The sequence below is a fragment of the Simochromis diagramma genome, unplaced genomic scaffold (genome assembly GCF_900408965.1).
Source record: "Simochromis diagramma unplaced genomic scaffold, fSimDia1.1 OVJJ01000557.1, whole genome shotgun sequence".
In the NCBI taxonomy this organism is placed as follows: domain Eukaryota; kingdom Metazoa; phylum Chordata; class Actinopteri; order Cichliformes; family Cichlidae; genus Simochromis; species Simochromis diagramma.
Genome location: NW_024387156.1, coordinates 1,905,253 through 1,926,658, shown reverse-complemented (window position 1 = coordinate 1,926,658; position 21,406 = coordinate 1,905,253). Strand labels below are relative to the sequence as shown.

The following is a 21,406-nucleotide window of genomic DNA, read 5'->3' as shown; positions in this document are numbered from 1 at the left end:
TTTCAGAGCTTCTTTTATGTGTGTAACCAACAACATTCATTCATTTCATTCATTTATTTGTTCATTTTCAGGCACAACAAATACCTATATTGAACATAAAATGCACAAAACAACATGAATCAACAGACCAACTCCTGACAGGTTATAATGGTCAAATTAATCAGTTACATCTAAACGTAAAAATAACACATCCACCTCTGAGGATTTAGAGTGAAGATTACCTGCAGTTCTCCATCACTCCACAGGGTGAAGCTGCAACACACTGATAATCATAGAATTTACACTTGATCATAGAAGCAGAGTGTGCTGTTTATGTGACTGTAAAGCCAACTTAGCTTTATTTATAGAGCAACAAATCACAACAAGGGGCTTTATAATGTAAAGACAACAGCTATTCCAGTCCAGAGGGATGCAATAAAATATGCATTTATAAATTGATTTTTAATTGTATTTATTTAATACAGTAATTTATTATTTAACAATTTAGTTTAAAATTAAAACACTTAAAATGAATGATTGATCCATTAATAAATACTTCAAATTCATGTTGGATTTCACAAAATATTATTAAACTCTCAATAAAAATCTAATTTCAAAAAACTATTTTTAAATCCCAAATTAGCAAACAGATTTTTTTAAATTCAATTTAAAAAGAGAAATAAAGATTTATTTAACATGGCAGTTCCACTCATTTTCAAATCCATTTCCCTTTCCTGTTAGCTCACAGACTAGCTATTATATTAAATGGATGGAAATGAAGTTTAGTTATTAATAAAATATATGTAATGAAAACCAAAGCTGAAGTTGATTCAGTTGAGTCTGAAACATGTGACGCTAGAGACACCAGCAACCATAGTCAATCCAGGGGCCCGAGCAGGGAGCTGTGAGAAATTTCAAACTGCTGACTAAGGGTAAACATAAATTCAGTAAAAAATATAGTTCACGTCAGCAGTAATGATTATGTTGTGTCACTGAAATCAATATTTCTAGAAATTTGGCCAAATTTATTAAAACCTCCCAAACGTGACTATCTAGAGTTGCCCCTTAGAGCCTGCGTCTGCTCCCAGACCAACTAAAAGCAAACTAGAAACCAGCAAAAATATCACAAGTGTATTTCCTTTTTTTATGTTTATATTCTCATGTTTTTATTGCACATCTAGTTCTTTTTGTGGTTATAGTTTTGTTCATATTCAATTCCTTCAGTTTCTGTTTATTGTGCCTCCCTTGTATTTCTGTGTCTTCATCTTCAGTCTCCATTATATTACTTACTGTTTTATTTTGGTAGGCTCCTTGTGTCTTGCATTTAGTTTTATTTCCTTTGTCTCTCTAATGATCCTCAATGATTTATAGCCTCAGACTTCGTTGCATCGTCCTCTTGTTTTTTACCTGTGTTTGCCATCATGTACAGAATTATGTTGTCATGGACTTATTGAACTTCACCCTCAACCAGTTACTGTGACAGTTTCTCAGACTTTATCTGATTTAGTGCTCAGCTCAGATAAAATAATTATTGTGGGTGATTTTAACATCCATGTAGATTCTAAAAATGACAGCCTCAGCATTACACCTAATATAATATTAAACTAAAACAAGGCAAAATGTGAAAGAGCCCACCCACCACTTTAATCACTCCAGTTCTGACATGTGGCATAAAAACGGAACATTTAAGTGTTTCCTGAAAGCCTTCTATAATATTTAAATTTACAGTTATGGATTACACAGGAGTAGAGATAGATTCTCCTATACTGGCTTCTCTTTATTGGCTCCCTGTTAAATCCACAATTTCAAATCCTTCTCCTCACAAGGTCTTGAATAATCAGGCCCCATCTTATCTTAATGACCTGATAGTACCGTAGCACCCAATTAGAGCACTTTGCTCTCAGTCTGCAGGTTTAATTGTAGTTCTTAGAGTATTTAAAAGTAGAATTGGAGACAGAGCCTTCAACTTTCAGGCCCCTCTTCTGTGGAAATAGCTTCCAGTTTGGACTTGGGAGACAGACACTATCTCTACTTTTAAGATTAGGCTTCAAACTTTCGTTTTTGCTAAAGCATACAGTTAGGGCTGGATCAGGTGACCCTCAATCCTCCCTTAGTTATGGTGCAATAGGTGTAAGCTGCCGGGGGATTCCCATGATGCAGTGTTTCTTCTTCACTCACTTCTCTGCATTTAGTTATTGTTCATCTCTGGCTCTCTTCCACAGCATGTCTTTGTCCTGTCTTCTTTCTCTTACCGGTGTCTCAGATGGCCGCCCCTCGCTGAGCCTGGATCTGCTGGACATTTCTTCCTGTTAAATGGGAGTTGTCGCCAAAGTGCGTGCTCATGGGGGTTATGTGATTGTTGGGGTTCCTCTGTATTATATCAGTAATAAATACAACTGAAGTTCCTGTATTTACTTTTCATGTAAATCTCACAGTATGTCACATGAAACTGACCATAGATCACTTTTATATAAATGTAATTGTTTTTCACTACATAAGTACACTATGATCAGCTCTCTGTTTATTGAGGTCATTTTTGTATTCACACAGATTAGTTTTGTAGCACTCACGCTTGTATGTTTTGAAAGCACAGCCTTCTGAATGTGTTTAATATTGTATCGTGTGGTTCTCAGATTTGTGACTGAGAAGCAGACTGTGATGGGTATGTGTTATTATCTGACACGTACCCATCTGAGTGGGTGAGTGAAAATATCAGTTTGTGCTGAAGAGCAGGTGGCAGCAGATACACCTGTCAAGCAAATGTAGGAGTGAAGTAAAAAGTACATTTCTTTGTGGTAAAAGAAGTTTGGTGCAGAAAAATTAACAGAAACCACCAAGCAGACACTGTGGTCACACCCACATGGGCCCCACAGTGTCCAGCTCACTTAAACTGGTATGTTTCTGGTGTAGGTGCCATAGTCATGTGACATATGAAATGCCCCTTGTAGATTAGTCAGATGGTGCCAACACCGCCCCTTTCACGTGCACATGCAGGGAAACTGGATTATAACCAGCTGCTCCTAGTCTGCCCGCTGTGCATACGACCGACCGGGTAAAACATTACATTTCACATTAAGTGTATAACGAGCTGTGGCCTGCAGGGGGCAACGGTCCGTCAGTGACCTCTGAATCCTGCAGTGTTCTGTTCAGTCCCACTATGAGTTCCTTCCTGGCTGTGTCAGTGAAGCCGGTTCACACCTGGTTGTTTTACCTGAACAGCAAACCCAGCCTAGTGTTTCTGGGACAATCACAGAAAAACTCAAGGAAATTAATCCATTCATCACAGATTCTCATATTTTACATTTCTGCCTATTGCACTTGTGTGTGTTTGTGCGTGTAGTGACATCACTACATCAAAGTATCCACATTCAGTGTATTTAGTCATGAGGACGACTCTCTGACAGGCAGATGGAGGCCATGAAACGACAGCATTTCCATTCAGCTCTGCTTTATTTGCAGTTTTTCATTTATATCTGTTAATTTAAACATATCTGCTGTAAAATATTTTTTATACAGGAATCATTTCATAAATGAGAGACTGCAGAGAAAATGAAAAGCATTGTTGTGTTGTTTCCAACTCTGCTAGGCGAACTTTAAGTTTTGGGCGAAGCAGTCCTTCAGTTCACAGAGAGAAGCCTGAAACGGGACTCGTCTGCACCGGCAGTGTCGGAGACTCAGCTGGCCACAGAGGTCCCAGTCCACCGAGGGGTAAAGACATCAGCCAAGGTTCCACTTCCCTCTCAGCTGATCTGCAGCAGGTCGTAACTTCCTGCGTTCTCCACCTCGTGTTTGTCGTCCACCTGCAAACACAGTGTAATCACCTGACTGCTCATTAAAGCGAATAAAATCCTCCTCTCAGTCGTCAGAGTGAGAGCCTGAAAGGTTTGAATGAAACAGAGCGTGCTGTAAACCGAGAGCAGACTGCAGTCTGGTCGTTGGTCACAGCTTTCATTCTGAGCTGCACAAACGTCCGCCGATGACTCACCGTGATCGCCGACGCACTGGACTCGCCAGCCGCTGGCGCCGCTTCATACACCGGGTTACAGATGTTGCGGCTGCTGTTTGTGGGCGGAGCTTCTTCCTCCCCGTCATCCTCCTGTCAGAGCAACCACAGGAGTAACTCGAGTTACACGAGTGAAGATCGATAGTGAAGCTGCGTCAAATAAAAATGTCATGAGGTGCGTCACACTGACAGCACTCCCCCTAGAACCTTAGCCTCAGTGCAAAGTTCCAGTCTGACCTTGAAGTAGTAGAACTGGAAGGGTTTGGTGTTGTTACGGTAGAAGCGGTATCCCACAAAGATGGCTCCGCCCACCAACGCGATCAGCAGCACCACGCCGATGCCCATCCCAGCTTTGTGCGCCACATGCATCTGCAGAGCCAATCAGAGAATTCAGGGGGTCAGATAAGGAGTGTGCATTCTGATTATGGAGGCAGGTCGGACTCACCTGTGGGTGAGGGGCCGGGGCCTTTAGGGGTCCCTGAATGACGTGGATGATCCCGTTGGCAGCCATAATGTCAGAGTCGCTGACGAAGTGGTCGTTGATGTAACGAAACGACTGAGAGAACGAAACCAGATTAGAACTTCATACAAACAACAGAAACAACACACAAACACACACTCAGAGACACACTCAGACACATACGCACAGAGACAGGACAGTTCTGTTTGCTCTCTCAGACACCTAAATGAGTTGGAAAGGCGGCGCTTTAGCAAAGGTAGCCCATAAACATGAGGGGGGCACTCTGAGCACGTTTAGGTCAGATCACTGTGCTGCAGAAGACTTTTGGTCTCCTCTGATTCAGATTGACGCAGTGAGCAGGAGGAGAGAGGCGTGTTAGTGTAGCGGTGCATGACAGTTGCATGAGCTTGTTTCTGACCAGAGCCGACGGGTCAAGCTGGTCGGCGACTCCGAGGACGGTCAGACTGCCGACTCGAGTTCTGATCCGGCTGCCGTTCTTCAGCTGGCTCAGAGGGAAAGCCTGACCCTCCGACAGGTGGAACTCGATGTCACGCAGAGACAGAGTCTGGAGGAACGCACAGGTGAGCACACCGATGTAACTGTATGTGTGACAAAATTAAAGGGCCCTGGTGAATGGCTCACCTGGTTGCCGGGCAGGCCGCTGTTGTCAGGTACGAACAGAGTGGACTGGACAGTCAGGTTACTGAGACGCTGCACGAGTTGCTTCCCCGACTCGGAAGCCTGGGAGCAGTTCAGGATTTGCTGCAGAAGGAGGGATAGGATTGTACACGTGCAGGCAATGATCAGTGGCATCTGAGCGATCTGACGTCACTCACGGTGAGGAAGTTTGAGAAGCTCGGCGTGGATCTCAGGACCTGCAGCAGATTTCCAGTACAGCTGAAACCGTCCCCAGTGTAACCTCGTTTGCACTCGCACTTCACCTCTGAAACAAAGATATACGGGCAGATCATCTGCACGTAACCATGGCACTGAGCACGCTTCAACTAACAAACCTAGTCTGTGCAGACTTCCAGCTACTGTGAAGGAACAAATGTGCCTTTTCCCTCACAGCCAAATTTTACTAAGTATTTACAAACTTTAAATAAAGTGCACCTCACCTGCTCATATCTTAATAAACACACTGTCTGCATTATAGAAATCTGACAAACAGATTTACTTTCACTCGTGTTCACATGAAGCCAGACGTGTCATCATCTTCCTCCCTCACCTTGCATCCTGTAACAGAAGGTGTCCCAGGTCTCGCTCAGGTTTTTGCGGGTGCCGTAGTCCACGATGCCCACGTGTCCGAAGCCACACTTTGGGTTGGAGTAGGTGGTGGGGTACGCCACCCGGGCCTGGTCCAACCAGCCAGCAGCACACATGTTCAGCCCGCCCTGCAGAGCCACATACAGCCGACATGTTTCAGCAGGAGTGCCAGGGGCTGACGTCAATTTTCCGGGAGCTACTGTGATGTGTTCACTGACCTGCTGAGCGTAGGCCAGTTGAGTGTACATGGCCAGGCGGCCTCCCTCTGCAGCGCAGGCCTGCCCAGCCGCCGTGTAGTTCAGTTTGTACTGACCTTTCTTGGAACGATAGTGGAACACACCGAGCATCGAATCTGCACAACACATAAATATCAGAATGTACGAAAAATAGTGAGGGAGAAGTTCAGCATGTCAAGGTTATCAGTGAAGGGAACACTCAGCTCCACCTACAGGGAAGAAAAAGGAACACAGATTAATGAATTCATACATGTCTTCTTTTTCCATGAAGGTACAAAAAGTTATGATTCAAGTATAATTAGAGATATTCTGAGAGTTATTCATTCATTGATGATTCATTTGAAACAACAGTAAATTTCTTAAACACTCCATGTATGTTTTAGTAAATACCCGCTACTCTGTGCAGCAACACCCCTGGTGTGTAGCTGCTGCTGACACAAATGAGGCTCAGAGAAATTTGAATTGAAAGATTTGACGATCAGCAGGAAAATATTAATCTTTGTAAACACATCACAACAGACACAAACTTTCTGCTCCACTTCAAAAAAAAGTCAGGGTTCGAGCTCCAAGGGTTAAATCGGCTGCTGTAAGCAAACGTCATGACCTCGCTCACAATAACAATATGCATTCACCCTGCAAGAAACACTCCTGCTCAATACTTCATCGTCCAATGAGCTTCCACTTGAATGACGTTCACGTGTACCTTCAAAGTGGAGGTCGGTGCATTTGGCGTCGCGATGACACTGGCCGTTGTTTTGCAGACAGCGGCTGATAGGCAGCTGTTTGACCTCACAGGTCACTCCATCTCCGATGTAGTTGTTCTTACACATGCACTTCCTCCTCCCCTGTGCACACGCACACGCACACGCACACACACACACAGTTTACAGGTAAGGAGGACCTGATGGTGTAACCTTAGAAAACAAGTCCCATGTCGTCCTTACCGGAGCCGTCATGGTGCATACAGCGTGTTCATGGCAGCCTCCATTGTCTCCTAATGCACAGGGGTCGATGGGCTGACAGGTGAACCCGTCTCCAGTGTGATCTTTGGGACAGGTGCAGCTCACCTTACCTCCATTCTGTGAGCACTTGGCCCCCTTAGCACAGCCTCCATTCCAGATCTGACAGATGTCCACCACTGCAGGGAAAGATGTACACACTCAGCTACCGTCATTTAACCTCCAAGGACCTGGCATCCACATATGGGGACATCACATTTTGGGTTGTCTAGATCACAAAACTAAATTTTGCTCTTTCAAATGGCTTTTAAATGACCCATATTGCTCAAAGGAGCACAATTGTTGTTTCTCATTTTCTTTTTGTACTCAGGAAAAATTCTGCTATATTCAGACATCAAATAAAGAGTTTTGCACATCATTACTCAACTGTGACTTTATAGTGTTCTATTGAACACTATAAATATAGCACAGAGAAATTAAAAATGCATGCCATGAAAGAGTTCGGGTTAAATGAGATTGAAAGAGGTTAAAAGAGAGATGGCACCTCATGCTGGTCCACTGTTACCTGTGCAAGTGAATCCGTCACCCTCATGAAAAGGCCGGCACTCACAGGTGTTGTTTGCCTTACAGACGGCTTTTGGAGAGCAGGCTGGAGAACATTGAAAGATCTCAGCTGGAGGAGACACAGAAACATGAGTGTGATTAAAGTGCACAAACATCTACTTTTCATACCTGAGTATTTTTATTCTCGGGTTTGGTCTGAACTGCGCTGAGAGCTGGCGAGTGTCTTTAGGACTGATCGGTTTTATCTAATTCAGTCTAAGCCAACAAAGGAAATGAACTCACTCTGCTGAACGTCACAGCGGTCTCCGGTCCATCCGGCCTCACAGAAACACAAACCCGTACCTTTCCACCCGTCGTCACATGACCCATGCTCTGAGCAGTTACAGGCTGAAAAACAAGCAAGTCAGGATAGTAAGAGTGTTACAATCTGACGCCGCAGAGAAAACCCCGTCTATTACTCACCTTTACAGGTGGGTCCATAGAATCCATCACTGCACAGCTCACAGGACGTGCCTCTGAAACCTGTGTCGCAGGTACAGGTACCGTTACCAAGGTGACCGTCATCACATTTCCCACGGTTATTGCAGGGAGATTCGAACCCCCCAGGACACCCTGCACAGAGAGCAGAGAAGGCAGTCCATCAGTAGCTGAATCAATCAAATCAATCAGTGACGTAACCTGCTCATTTATATGATGTCACTGAGATCATTTGCATTTTGAAATGCTCACTGAAGCACTGGTGACTAGGGATGCACCGATACCGATATCTGGTATCGGCCTCGATACCACATTTTCTAAAGTACCAGTACTCGTTATAAGTCCCCCGATACCGGGGACCGATACCACGGTCTGAGACCTGTCTATGTTTGAGCGGCATGTAAGGGGTTAATCACAGGCGCCGAGTGCCCGCCCCCAGGCCCCGGCTGCAGCTCGGAGCTGGGAGAAGACGCGAAAACAAAGGCGGATTGCAAATTGTGCTCAGCGAAATTGTTCAGAGGAGGCTCAAAAGGTAGCGCATTTAACACAAGTAATTTAATCAAGCACCTAAAATCCCAACACGACAACGAGTACAAAGAGTTTACCCACGCTTATTTACCCACGCTTATTAGCACAGAGGAGCAAAGCTGATGCTATAGCAGTGGGACGGAAAATAGTTGGGCATTTTAAACATTCCGCCTTAACCTACTCCCGCCTCGATGACATTCAGGGACAGCTCAACCAGCCAATAAAGACACTGCAGCAGGACATACAGACGCGCTGGAACAGCACGTATTACATGCTCCAGTCCCTCATTGAGCAAAAGCGAGTGCACGAACTCCCTGACTATCTCACCGCTCACCAATGGGCTCTTATGGAGAAGACTGTTGCCATCCTCGCCCCCTTTGAGGAACTAACTAAAAAAGTGAGCAGCTACGACGCACTAGCCTCTGATGTCATCCCAGCTGTGACTGTGCTAGTGAGACTTCTAAACAGAGAAACAGACTAGGACCACTGTACTTCATCTCCGCCATACTCGACCCAAGGTAAAGTCTGTGTGCTATAGGTATTCAATGAGTATAGCTACAGTACTAAATGTAAGATTATTTTACATCTGAAATATTATAAATTTGTAACTAAAATACACAAATACAAATGTATGCAATATATATATAATATGAAATACATTTCCCTTATTATTACCAGAAAGTCAAATGGCTGGCATTTGTCACAGTGGTTTAGGGGAAACTAAAATCAGTCCTATTTTTCCACATATTAATACTTTTATGAATTTTGTGCAGGTATTAAGATCGCTTCTTCTCCAACAACACTGCTCCAGAGGCCAAGCTGCACCTGAAGCAGGAGCTGCAGATGATGTCCAGAGCTGAGGCAGAGGGGAGTCGGGCAGAAGCTGCAGAACCTCCTGCTAAACTGTTCCTCAAGGCCCAGGCCAGCACTAGCAGCAGTCTGGACACTCTATTTGACGAAATCGCTAAGGAGCAGCCCCAGGCAGCACAGCCGCTGGCAGCAGGTGCTGCCATTGAGCTCAACACATACCTCGGAGAGGCCCCAAGCCCTCGTGAAGACAGTCCTCTGAAGTACTGGGGTGTCAACAAAATCAGGTTCCCCACTTTGGCTAAAATAGCCCGTAAATACCTCTCAGCCCCATGTAGCAGTGTGGAAAGTGAAAGGCTTTTTAGCTCAGTGTCACACATTATAGATAAAAACAGAAACAGTCTGACTGCTGATAATGCAGAAAAGCTACTTTTCTTAAAAAAAAAAAAAAACCCTGCCACTCACTTTTTCTCTCCATTAAGTGAGTCGTCTTAGACTTGATGTTAATACCTACCTCAGTTGCACTGACTGCCACAGTTCTATGTTGGTGGATGTTGTTAGTTTATTCAAATATTGTGCACTAAATAGCAAAGATGTTTATTAATGCCCCTTGTGTTGTCCAAAGCGGCAGAGTTTACAATAAACTGAAAAAAATACTTGAGTTGCACTGTCACTGTTTAAATTTGTTTTTTTCATAATTATTTATTCTGTAATATGTTACATACAACATGCTTTTCATTTTAAATAAATGTTCTTAATTCCAAACCAGTCCCTTGTTTGTTTTTTGTTAAATTATAGGACTAAAGCTGTTACCTGTAAATTTAAATCATGTTTTTATTAAGTACTCGGTATCGGCAAGTACTGAAATGCAAGTACTCGTACTCATACTCGTTTCCAAAAAAGTGGTATCGGTGCATCCCTACTGGTGACCTATCCAGGTGTACCCTACCTCTCACTGGGACAGACCCTCAAATCATTATCAGTGATAACCTCAGCACCAACCCTAACTCTAACCGCAGCCAATCAGGATATTTAATCTTTGCTTTTAATTAACGATATAAGAAGCTGAATATTCTGTCACACAACAAAAACTGTTCAATTTCCCCTAAAAAAGTTTCACAAATTTAAGAAAGACTGAAGAAATGGTTTTAATATGAAGATGACGTTGTTATCTCACCCAGACAGTCTCGTCCGTAGTAACCACGACAACACTTTGGTTCCCACATGTTAAAGGTGCAGATGGGGCGACAGCCGGTGTTCTTAGCAAAGGAAAAGGTGGGCAGATCACACTTCTGAACCTCCTGAACACAAAAAACAGAGACGTTTCCTTCGAGGCTCAGCCTGACAGAGGCAGTGAGTTTGTTAAAGATGGGACTCAGACCTTACGAATGCCTCCCGCAGGACAGCGAGTGGAAGAAAAGCTGCATCCTCCACAGCTTGTCTACCACAGAAGAAGAAAAGAAAAGATCAAATGAACCATCAGCTCACCTGCAAAAATCTTTTTATTTGTGCTGCTGTGGGAAATGTTTGACTGATTTTAGGACCATCTAGCTTTTTTAAACCCACACTAGTGTGGAGTTGTGTCACACTCCACTGCCAGGCTCTCGGTGCTCTAAATCATTTTTCAGACTGTTTCACCTCTACAGGAAAAATAACCAGAAACTAAAACATGAACACAGCAGGCCTCTAAGACTGTAGATTAGGCCAGGCTCTCACCGTTACTTTCACTGTGTGAGCACACTCAAGCCTACGAGTTACAAACAACCCGTGCTCCAACACCATCAGCATTAACAGTTTACACAGTCAGAATCAGTATGTCTGGTTGTTCCAGGTAGCATTCAGATGCATCTCAGACAGTAAAGTGAGGATTCACCGGAAGGTCAAAGGTTCTTGGTTCATCACAGCGTCCTCCGAGGCTGGGAGGAGTTAGCAAGCAGTCGATCCCGTAGGCAATGCCCGCTTTAAAGATGAGGTGTCTCTGAACAATCCGACACTTCCTGTTGTTGATGAAGATTTCTCCCTGTTCAAAGGACAGTTGGTTATTTGGAGTCCATGTTTGTCATGTTTGTCTTTGCTGTAGATTTCTCTTACTGTAGTACTCACAATGTTGTCTGTCCCACCACAGGAGAAGGAGAGCGGCGAACCCTGCAAACTCCGAGCCGAGTCCAGGAAGATCAGTCCTTCAGCGTAAACCTGAGATTAAAGGCATTTTAAACTAAACCTGAGAAACCACCTGACCTGCTTCAGCGTTTTTACCTCCACGGCACCATGTTTGTTCTGCGATAACCTGCCTGAGGCACCCTCACATTTTATCCCAGTTATCAAATCTTTCAGAGCTGTTCTTCCAGCTGCCATGCTGTAAAGTGTCTAACGCTTCTCTAAAAGTACCCTCTAAAGAATTTTTACCTTCTGGCTGTGCAGGATGTGGTATTTCAGGTACTCCATCAGCTGGGGTCGATTGTGTTGGTGGAACAGGAAGTCCTTCTGTTCCTGCGGCAGAGATGCCATGACACCGTCTGACGGCAGGAAGATTGTCACCGGCTGGTACATGATATCATTCACCAGGTCCATTACACCTGTGTCCTGAAAAACATGAGATTTCATGCGAATAAAACTGGCTAACAGGACACCAGCCCTTCTGCTAGTTCACTCCACAGTCCACTCCATCCATCTATGTGTGAGTATACTGGTGGCTTAAGATGCGGATCCACAGGGTGTTGGTGTGGCTCGTGCTCACCTGGGATTTTTTTATCCATCATTCATCACCCGGCGACAGCTCTTCTCCAGTACTCTGCTACGGATCTTTTGCGGCTCCGTTTTTGCCTGGCTGTCTCTCCACCTGTGGCTCTATACTTTTACCCGGACATCGCCTTCCAGCCCGCCGCAGGTATATCCACCGAGGGCTTCGGTGGAAGTTCAACATCAGTGACACTAACTCAATATTTTCCATCTGGTCAAAAACTCGTCGTCCTCCCTGCAAGACTGACCGGGCTGTTGACCACAGTGTGCTGGCCCACCTGGCTAAATCAACTAAGCCTACTGTCAGGCATGGCAACTCCAACATCAAGTTTGGTCTATTAAACATCCGCTCTCTCACTGGTAAGGGACATCTCGTACATGATCTCCTCTGTGATTGTAAGCTGGACTTTCTTTGTTTGACTGAAACATGGCAACAGCCCAATGACTTTGTTTCTCTCAATGACTCCACTCCATCTGAGTTTGTTTACACCTGTCAACCTCGCATCTCGGGGAGGGGCGGAGGTCTCGCGATAATTCACCAGGAGCACTGGAAAGTACTCCCTGTCTCTGCCCCTCCCTCCCATTCATTTGAATACATTGCACTACAGCTCCCTGGATCTACCCCCACCATCATATGTACTGTTTATCGGCCACCTAGGCCAAACAAGGAGTTTTTAAATGAATTTTCTGCTCTTCTCACTCATTTCTCTGTACTTTTTCCAAATCTGATCATTGCTGGTGACTTCAATATTCATATGGACAATGATAAAATCCCTCTTTCCAGAGATTTTACCTCCTGCCTGGAAAGTTTTGGTACATAAAATTTCCTACCCACTCTAAAGGTCATATCCTGGATTTGGTCTGTTGTTCTGGCATTACCCCCACCCATTGTAAAGCCACATTGTTTCCCCAGTCTGATCATATGTTTATTTCTTTTGATGCAAACATAACCGCTTCCAAAACCTGTATCTCTCGTAATATCACTTTTAGGAAAATTAGTAATATCAGCCCAGCTGTTTTTTCATCTGCCGTCCATGACCTTCCATCTATCCACTGCTCCTCAACCCCTCATGAACTCGTTTGTCATTATAATGTCAACCTTCATAACCTTCTTAACATATTTGCTCCCCTTAAACATCGAACTGTCTCATTTTCCCGTTCAGCTCCATGGTTTACCTCCGACCTGCGTCACCTTAAAGCTAAAGGATGCCAACTCGAACGTCTATTCAAGAAAACCAGACTTACTGTACATAAGGAAATGCACAATGATCATATTTTGTTCTATAAGGACTGCATTGCCTCAGCCAAATCTGCTTACTACTCTGGTTTAATTAGTTCTAATGAAGGTAACTCTGGGTCCCTCTATTCATTGTTCAGTAAAATTACAAAACCTCCAGACACATTCCCCTCCCACATGTATTCTGCTGATTTTTGCAACTCTCTTATCTCTTTTTTCACTTGTAAAATCTCTGACATTCACGTCAACTTAACTCTTTAGGAGCTCCTGACTCTGAAGTAGACTTCCTGGTTCCCCCACTGTCTTCCTGTCAGTTATTTTCAAGCTTTACCCTTCCCTCCATAACTGACGTATCTAATCTCATTAAAAAATCTAAGTCATCCACCTGTCAACTTGACCCTCTCCCTACTGTGTTAGTTAAAGCCTGTCTTCCCTCGTTAGCACCTCTCATAACCAATATTGTTCATTCCTCCCTGAACACTGGAATTGTTCCTGAAGCACTGAAAAAGGCTTCTGTTATCCCAATTCTCAAAAAGCCTGGTGCAGACCCCAAAAACTTTGATAATCTTCGCCCTATATCAAATCTCCTCTTTATTTCAAAAATTCTTGAAAAAGTTGTCGCCACCCAGCTTCATTTACATCTCAATGACCATAATCTCTATGAACAATTTCAGTCGGATTTCTGCCCCAATCATAGCACAGAAACTGCTCTGTTAAGAATGACCAAAGACCTTCTGATGGCAGCTGATTCTGGTCTCCTATCCATCCTCATCCTTCTTGATCTTAGTGCGGCGTTTGATACCATTTCTCACAATATCCTCCTGAACCGGTTAGCTTCCACTGGTATTAGTCACACCCCCCTTGCCAGGTTCACCTCCTATCTCTCAGACCACACTCAGTTTATCCAACTTAAATCCTATTCTTCAACTCTCTATCCTGTTTCTGCTGGTGTGTCCCAGGGTTCAGTATTAGGGCCTCTTTTATTCATTATTTATATGCTCCCTCTTGGTTATATATTCCGAAAATATAATATAAATTTTCACTCTGTCCCTTCTTTACTCCCCATGCTGCTGCCATCCTTGTCCATAGTCTTATTACATCCCGTACTGATTACTGTAATTCCTTCCTATTTGGTCTCCCTAAAAGGTCCCTTCATAAACTCCAGCTCCTTCAAAATTCTGCAGCTCAGGTCATAACTTGCACTCCGTTAAGAGCTCATATTACCCCAGTTCTTCAGCAGCTTCACTGGTTGCCTGTAGAAGCCAGGATAAATGTTTAAATCTTACTCCTTACATACAAGTGTATCCATAAATCTGCTCCTTCATATTTGTGTGACCTGCTCCATATCACCACTGTTTCCCGCCCTCTCGGATCATCATCTGCTCTTCATCTTACTGTTCCGTCCTCACACCTTATCACTATGGGGAACAGAGCTTTCAGTCGCTCTGCTCCTCGGCTCTGGAACTCTCTTCCTCCTGCACTAAGAAATATTGACTCCCTCTCCGTATTTAAGACACAGCTCAAAACACATCTGTTTAAACTGGCTTATTCGCTTTAATGCTGATTTTATCTGTTGTCAAGCTCTGTTTTGTAATTTTAACTTATTTTATGTATTTTATGACTATTGTTCCTTTTATTAATTTTGTTCTTTGTAAGGTGACCTTGGGTTTCTGAAAGGCGCCCTCAAATAAAATGCATTATTATTAGTAGTATTAGTAGTATTATTATTATTATTATATGTGTGTGAGTGTGTGAGGGAGTTTGCATGTGTGTCCTGATGTTGTAGTCTAGGTGTTCGTTTGTTATAAAATCCAGAGGAAGTGATGTCATTGTGCAGCTTGTCTAAATGTTGTGTTAATGCTGCTTGTAGTTGTGTAGTATCTCATTTTAACATGAGCTTTGCTGGTATTAGTTATAGTATTGTTGTGCTCCACATGTTTGAGCAATGATCGGACAAAGTGAACAACAGTGACACACTTCTTTTGCTCTGTTAACATTGATATATTGGTTTAAGCACTTTGGCTGTAATATATGTTATTGGTGCACCACTTCAGAACAACAGTCACCTTAAAGTGCAATATTACAATACAATATTAGAGTAAAAACACACACAACCAGCTAATTCTCTATAAGCAGCTCTTGTTGTCAGTGAGAAGGAAGAAGGGGAAGTTGTAGCGTGTTACCTGTAGCAGTTTGTAGAAGGTTCGATAACCGTGACGTGCAGCCACATCGGTCAGGTTCAGCTGAGAGTCATCCTGCAGGAAACCATCAGAATGAAGGTGTGCATGAAACATTACATCCAGAAAGTCTACAGTCAGACAGCTGCTCACAGTTTCAATGAGCTAGAAAAAATGCTATTATAGCAATAAATAGATTTTAGAATATATTTAGCATTTTACATGTTATTTAAACAGTAATTAAACAGGTCATGTTCATAAACATGAAATAATAGACAGCTGGTAAACATTATTAACTAACATGTCACTGTAACAGTAAAGCATTCAGTGATCATTTTATAATTCAGTAACAATGGTCATTCTTTTATATGATAATAAAGCTCTAACCAGTCGATCCATTCAGCATCAGCTTCCCTGATTTCTTATTCCAAAATGACCTGATGGATACTTACAGGGGCAAGCATAAAACTGTCTTTGTCCACATCTGGCGGATACAGAATCCTGTCAATTTCATGGATGATTCCATTCACACTGAGGTCATCGCTCTTTGTCACATTTGCCTGGTTGATGAAGACACTGCCCTGAAAAAAAAAGCCAAACACAAAGTGTCCCAATAACAGAAATAAAACTGAAGAATGCTCGTTTATAATAAAGCATCGATTCGGCCTTTGTTTATTGGCAGGATTCATAAATATAGACATTAATCTATTAAACCAGCTGAGGGCTGACCTGGGTGATGCTGGTGGTCAGCACGAGTCCAGACAGCGATGTCAGGTTTCGTGGTTGGCTCAGGTCAGCAGCCAGGAGAGTGTGACACATGACGATGTGGCTGCGCAGGACATTAGCGTACCGCTCTCTCTTCCGTCTCATCTAAAAGATAAAAATACAAACTTGTTAATTTCTGATTCATCCTGAGCTGACCAGACTCTGATGTAATTACAGTGTGTCTTCAAAGACACGCTGATGTTTGTCCAGCAGTAACCAAAGGTCTGACCTCGCGTGAAGTGTTTGTCCTGAAGGCCTCGGGGTCTGGAATGAAGACAGTGAATGGCCCTCGCCCTTGCAGGGAAATCTCCATTATCTGAAAACAGAGTTCTGTTAATGCAATTCCACCAGCAGGGGGCGACAGAGGGGAGCACTACTCACCATCAGACCAAAGTAAAAGTCCGTGTGTCGACGTGTCTCTATTTCCTGTAACGAGACAACAGTTAGTGCAAAGCCCTGCGGCGCCGCTTTCATTGTATTTCAGCTGCTCACCCTCGCCACAGTGCCTTTGCAGGTCACACCGTCGCCGATGAAATTTTGCCTGCAGGTGCAGCTTTGAGTGCCTGGACCTGTCATGTTGCACCGGGCATTCCGATGACAGCCGCCATTGTTCTGGAACATCAGCATCAACACGTGAGAGGGTAACAGCTTGAATTGGTGTGGTCTTTACAGCATAAAAGTAAGAAACCTTTGACAGAGACAGGAGCAGCATGAAAACCTAGAACTGTATGTGCAACGCTCAACCTCAGCTTCAGTGACCAGAAAAGGAAGCACATCAGCCTCAGACAGCTTTCAGGGTTGTTTTTGCTGTCTTGACAGGACAGCAGACAGGTGGCTGTATGCTGCTCTTCTGCAGCATACCTGGGTCACCAGCTCAGTCAGGTGAGCCTTACCAGAGCCAGAACACTGACTGAAAACACGACTACCACAGTTCCTGTGCTAAAGGAGGTGAGGACATTATTATTGTCCTGGGAACACTGAATAGAGCAGCCTAACAAGCTTCCTCCTTCACAATAGGACTTATGGGTGTAACTCTTGCCTCGCAGTTGGTGTTTTCTTACAGGGAAAGTGCACCAAGATGAGTGCTGCTGTGATTTGGTGCTACTATGGGCTGTATGTGTGATTATTAGCTGAATGATGTAATCATCTGATTCTGAATCACTCATCTTTCCCACAGCTTGAAACCAGCCAGAGTGAAGACAAACTCACCTTTCGGCACAAGTCGATGATGTTGCAGTTCTTCCCGTCACCGGTGTAAAATTCCCTGCAGACACAGGAAGTCTGCCGAGGAAAACAAAGTCACATTTAGCGCCACCGTCAGCAGAGAGCTGTGCTTAAAGTCAGACTGTAGAGGTTAGCTAGTTTTACTTTGTTCGGTCCAACGTGAATGCAGTCTGCATTGGCATGGCAACCCCCGTTTCCTTTCAGGCAGGGATTTATCTCTGTGGAGAAACACAAAACTCCACCTGGTTATCTCGGATTCACGATGCGTTCAAGCTTTTTATCGTGTGTCTGATAACTTGAGCTACTGCCAAGGATCGATGCTGAGCCAGAGCTTTTAAATTCCTCACAGCACAACAATACCACAAACCACGCAAATCAACAGAGCTACTTAATTTCAGTCATTTTGCTGGCTCTGAAGGCTTTTCTGATTGTCTGGAATCCTTTTTTGCTGTGATGCTGGAAGAACTAACATCTGGAATATTTTGCATTGGTATTTTTGCTTTAACTTCGCAGAACTTTCACAAAATACTTTTTAAGTTTTGCATTACTGCAGACTTTGTTCACCATAGTCAGACCATTACACTACGAAGTATAGCACATCCTTCTAGTATTACTGGATTTATTGTCAATACTTTTGCTTTAACTTTCACGATTGTATTTTGCACTCTTTCATGTCCCCTGTAATCCTCAGTGTGATTGCCTCTTAGCTAATTTTCGCTTTTTAAAAAAAAAATTTTTAATATAAACTGATCTGAACAAGTTAATGTTGACTCGGAATAATTAAATTTTCCTTCTTTAAAAATCGTTTTGACTCCTTGTACCAACTATAACTAAGCCAGAGCAGGTGTGAGCAGTTGTGGCAAGTGAGTTTACCGACACACACAAGTCCGTCGCCCGCGTAGCCGGCATTACAGACACAGTCTCTTCGGCCGGGTCGAGTCCTCTTACAGAGAGCGTACAGACTGCAGCCACCGTTATCCACCACGCACGGATCTATGGCTGCATGAGTCACAAAGTGTTCAGTAAACTTTGCGGTTCACAGGAATCCTCTTTAACAAGCTCAGACCAAAGCCGCAGGTAAGTGACCTGCAGAGCTCATAACATGTGTTACCTTGACAGAAAGTCCCGTTTCCTTTGAAGCCGGCAGCACAGATACACTGAGGGCCGAACGAGCCGGTCACACAGCTATAAAACCAGATTAAAGTTTTAACAGGAAGCATAAATCCTCCAGCGTCCTGCACGCAGAGTAACGGTTAAACTTGTGCAGACTTACTTTGCACTGCCGTGGCATCTCACCGAGCCGCACTGCTCGTCAGCTTTGGCTTCGATCTCTGCAACGACACGGATGCAGCTCAGCACAAATGACAAAAACAGTATTTCTAAAAATTATCTCATAAATGAGATTTTGTTGTTCTAAATCACAGTGTTCACTTTTCTCTACATTCAGCCTTACTTTGGTCACAGTGGACTCCCCTCCAGTCCACGTCACATTCGCAGGTCCCATCGCCCTTCAGTCCCTCGTTACACTGTCCGTTCTTGCATTCGCACTCTGAGCAGACAACACGTGACGATGAAGGTGAGGATGAAGATGACAGATCATGTTCTGACTAATGAAACGTACTGAACCTTGGTCACAGTGGACTCCGTATTTGCCGCTCTGGCAGGTTTCACAGGCGGTCCCGTTGAAGCCTTCGTTACACCGACACACTCCGGTCCCGTTCGTCCCGTCCACACACACTCCATTATTGAAGCAGGGCCGACCCTTTGGACCGGGGCATGCCTCGCAGTGCTCCCCGAAAAACCCTGCACAGCACCTCCGCTCCTGAAAGCACAGAAGAGTTCTAGTGTGCCACACTGCCGAGGATGCTTACCCTGAAATGAGCAGGAGACGTACGATCTTCTTCTGGAGGCAGGTGGCTCTGCAGCCGACTTTCGGCAGCCACTCGCCCTCAAACGTTCGGGTGAACATGCACTTTCTCGTCCTCCTCACCGATTTCTGCACAGAGCAAAACACCAACTTCTTACTTTGACTTTAGCTTCTCATGGACCAGGCTGTGCATCTGAGCTGAGTATTAATTTCAGCATTTTCTACAACGCATGTTTCAAGAAAATATTTACACAGTATAACCAGTTATCCACGTGAAGTGATAGAGCAGTGAAAATAAAACTCTTCATTTCAGTTCACCTAACTTACAAAATGTAGTGAAGTAGATTCTGGGGTAGGATTTACATGTCGTCCACAAACGCACCACTAACATCCACACCTTCCCAGTTGACAATTAGCAGGCTTATAAGAAACAGTACCAGAAGGAGGCATTTGGCAGTCTTGTCCATCCAAGGTGGCTGAGAGCATTAGGCAGTTGAGCACTGCAGAGCTCTCAAGAAAAGCCACTCAGTTTAGCTCAGCCCTGTGGTAAGTGGGACTCTTGTGTTCATCATAACGTGGCATATAGTAGGGTGGACTTTGACAACTGTTTCCCTCTTTTGTTGCAGGTTTGCACTATACTGCTGCTGTCTTGTCATGCTGTTTTGTTTGTTATGTGATGCTTTTATAACGTACTTTGGGGTGTATTTGTTTTATGTAGATCTTTTATTAATGTCAGAAATCAGAAAGGGTTTTATTGCCAAATGTTGAGCGGGTTTACAACATTAGGAAATTGCTGCGGTGCTTCAGTGCAAACATACTGTTATAAATACTGTTATAAATTAAGCTTAAATAGACATGAAAATAAAAATGAGAATAAGAATTAAAAGTGCTAAGTAGATAGATAGATATATACATGATATATACATGAGTGCAGGTGGTGATCAGTGCCAAACATGGAATGATGCAGTGAACACAGCGTAGGGTCATGTGTTAGTGGTGGGAACAGTCATACGGTTATTGTTCATGTGTCCAACAGCAGAGGGGAAGAAACTGTTCTTATGGCGAGAGGTTCTGGTGCGAATGGACCGGAGCCTCCTGCCTGAGGGGAGCAGGTCAAACAGACTGTGTCCAGGGGTGAGAAGGGTCAGCTGAGATCCGAGCTGCACGCCGCAGTGTCCTGGAGGTGTACAGGTCCTGCAGAGATGGGAGTCTGCAGCCAATCACCTTCTCAGCAGAGCGCACAACACGCTGCAGTCTCTGTTTGTCCCTGATAGTGGCTCCAGCATACCACACGGTGATGGAGGAGGTGAGGATGGACTCGATGATTGCAGTGTAGAATTGCATCATCGTCCGTGTTGGCAGGTTGAATTTCTTCAGCTGCCTCAGGAAGTACATCCTCTGCTGGGCTTTCTTAATGACGGAGGTGATGGTGGGCTCCCACTTCAGGTCCTGGGTGATGGTGGTACCCAGGAAGCGGAATGAGTCCACAGAGGTGATGGGGGTGTCAGTCAGGATGATGGGGGGGAGTGGGGCTGTGTGCTTCCTGAAGTCCACAATAATCTCCACTGTCTTCTGGGCATTCAGCACCAGGTTGTTGTGGCTGCACCAGGACACCAGACGTTCAACCTCCCTCCTGTAGGCAGACTCATCCCCGTCCGAGATGAGTCCAATAACGGTGGTGTCATCTGCAAACTTGATTAGCTTGACAGACTGGTGGGTGGAGGTGCAGCAGTTGGTGTACAGGGAGAAGAGCAGAGGAGAAAGAACACAGCCCTGAGGGGAGCCGGTGCTGATGGTCCAGGAGTCCGAGACATTCTTTCCCAGCCTCACATGCTGCTTCCTGTCCGTCAGGAAGTCAGTGATCCACCGGCAGATGGGATCAGGCACATTCATCTGGGAAAGCTTGCCTCGGAGATGGTCTGGAAGGATGGTGTTGAAGGCAGAGCTGAAGTCCACAAACAGGATCCTGGCGTAGGTTCCTGGGGAGTCCAGATGCTGCAGGATGAAGTGTAGGGCCATGTTGATGGCGTCATCTACAGACCTGTTGGCTCTGTATGCAAACTGCAGGGGGTCCAGGAGGGGGGCCGTGAGGGTCTTGAGCTAGGAGAGAACTAGGCG

At 44.4% G+C, this 21,406-nt stretch overlaps 1 protein-coding gene and 1 long non-coding RNA gene across 5 annotated transcripts in view; one reads left to right on the top strand and one right to left on the bottom strand.

The window, feature by feature from the left end:
• Window positions 1-3,410: 3,410 nt before the first annotated feature.
• The window catches only part of stab2 (stabilin 2), a 42,800-nt gene continuing 24,804 nt past the window's right edge, over window positions 3,411-21,406 (bottom strand). For all 4 annotated transcript variants that reach the window (XM_040048308.1, XM_040048307.1, XM_040048309.1 and 1 more), the window contains 33 exons: window positions 19,316-19,417; window positions 19,048-19,243; window positions 18,875-18,970; window positions 18,695-18,752; window positions 18,533-18,606; window positions 18,295-18,420; window positions 17,566-17,639; window positions 17,407-17,478; window positions 16,690-16,809; window positions 16,579-16,623; window positions 16,427-16,513; window positions 16,162-16,302; window positions 15,885-16,013; window positions 15,439-15,510; window positions 11,686-11,862; window positions 11,383-11,472; window positions 11,153-11,299; window positions 10,661-10,720; window positions 10,457-10,580; window positions 7,930-8,079; window positions 7,750-7,854; window positions 7,469-7,576; window positions 6,889-7,082; window positions 6,648-6,789; window positions 5,927-6,060; window positions 5,671-5,836; window positions 5,279-5,385; window positions 5,085-5,204; window positions 4,861-5,007; window positions 4,428-4,538; window positions 4,220-4,351; window positions 3,965-4,075; window positions 3,411-3,779 (listed from right to left, as the gene is read on the bottom strand). In XM_040048308.1, the coding sequence (XP_039904242.1) occupies window positions 3,720-3,779; window positions 3,965-4,075; window positions 4,220-4,351; window positions 4,428-4,538; window positions 4,861-5,007; window positions 5,085-5,204; window positions 5,279-5,385; window positions 5,671-5,836; window positions 5,927-6,060; window positions 6,648-6,789; window positions 6,889-7,082; window positions 7,469-7,576; window positions 7,750-7,854; window positions 7,930-8,079; window positions 10,457-10,580; window positions 10,661-10,720; window positions 11,153-11,299; window positions 11,383-11,472; window positions 11,686-11,862; window positions 15,439-15,510; window positions 15,885-16,013; window positions 16,162-16,302; window positions 16,427-16,513; window positions 16,579-16,623; window positions 16,690-16,809; window positions 17,407-17,478; window positions 17,566-17,639; window positions 18,295-18,420; window positions 18,533-18,606; window positions 18,695-18,752; window positions 18,875-18,970; window positions 19,048-19,243; window positions 19,316-19,417 (3,777 nt within the window). In that variant the 3' untranslated portion in view covers window positions 3,411-3,719. The remainder of the gene's footprint in view (window positions 3,780-3,964; window positions 4,076-4,219; window positions 4,352-4,427; window positions 4,539-4,860; window positions 5,008-5,084; window positions 5,205-5,278; window positions 5,386-5,670; window positions 5,837-5,926; window positions 6,061-6,647; window positions 6,790-6,888; window positions 7,083-7,468; window positions 7,577-7,749; window positions 7,855-7,929; window positions 8,080-10,456; window positions 10,581-10,660; window positions 10,721-11,152; window positions 11,300-11,382; window positions 11,473-11,685; window positions 11,863-15,438; window positions 15,511-15,884; window positions 16,014-16,161; window positions 16,303-16,426; window positions 16,514-16,578; window positions 16,624-16,689; window positions 16,810-17,406; window positions 17,479-17,565; window positions 17,640-18,294; window positions 18,421-18,532; window positions 18,607-18,694; window positions 18,753-18,874; window positions 18,971-19,047; window positions 19,244-19,315; window positions 19,418-21,406) is intronic.
• Window positions 8,426-9,940, top strand: LOC120744161. Its single transcript, XR_005698313.1, has 2 exons — window positions 8,426-8,990; window positions 9,246-9,940. It is a non-coding gene; the product is annotated as an uncharacterized LOC120744161 (long non-coding RNA).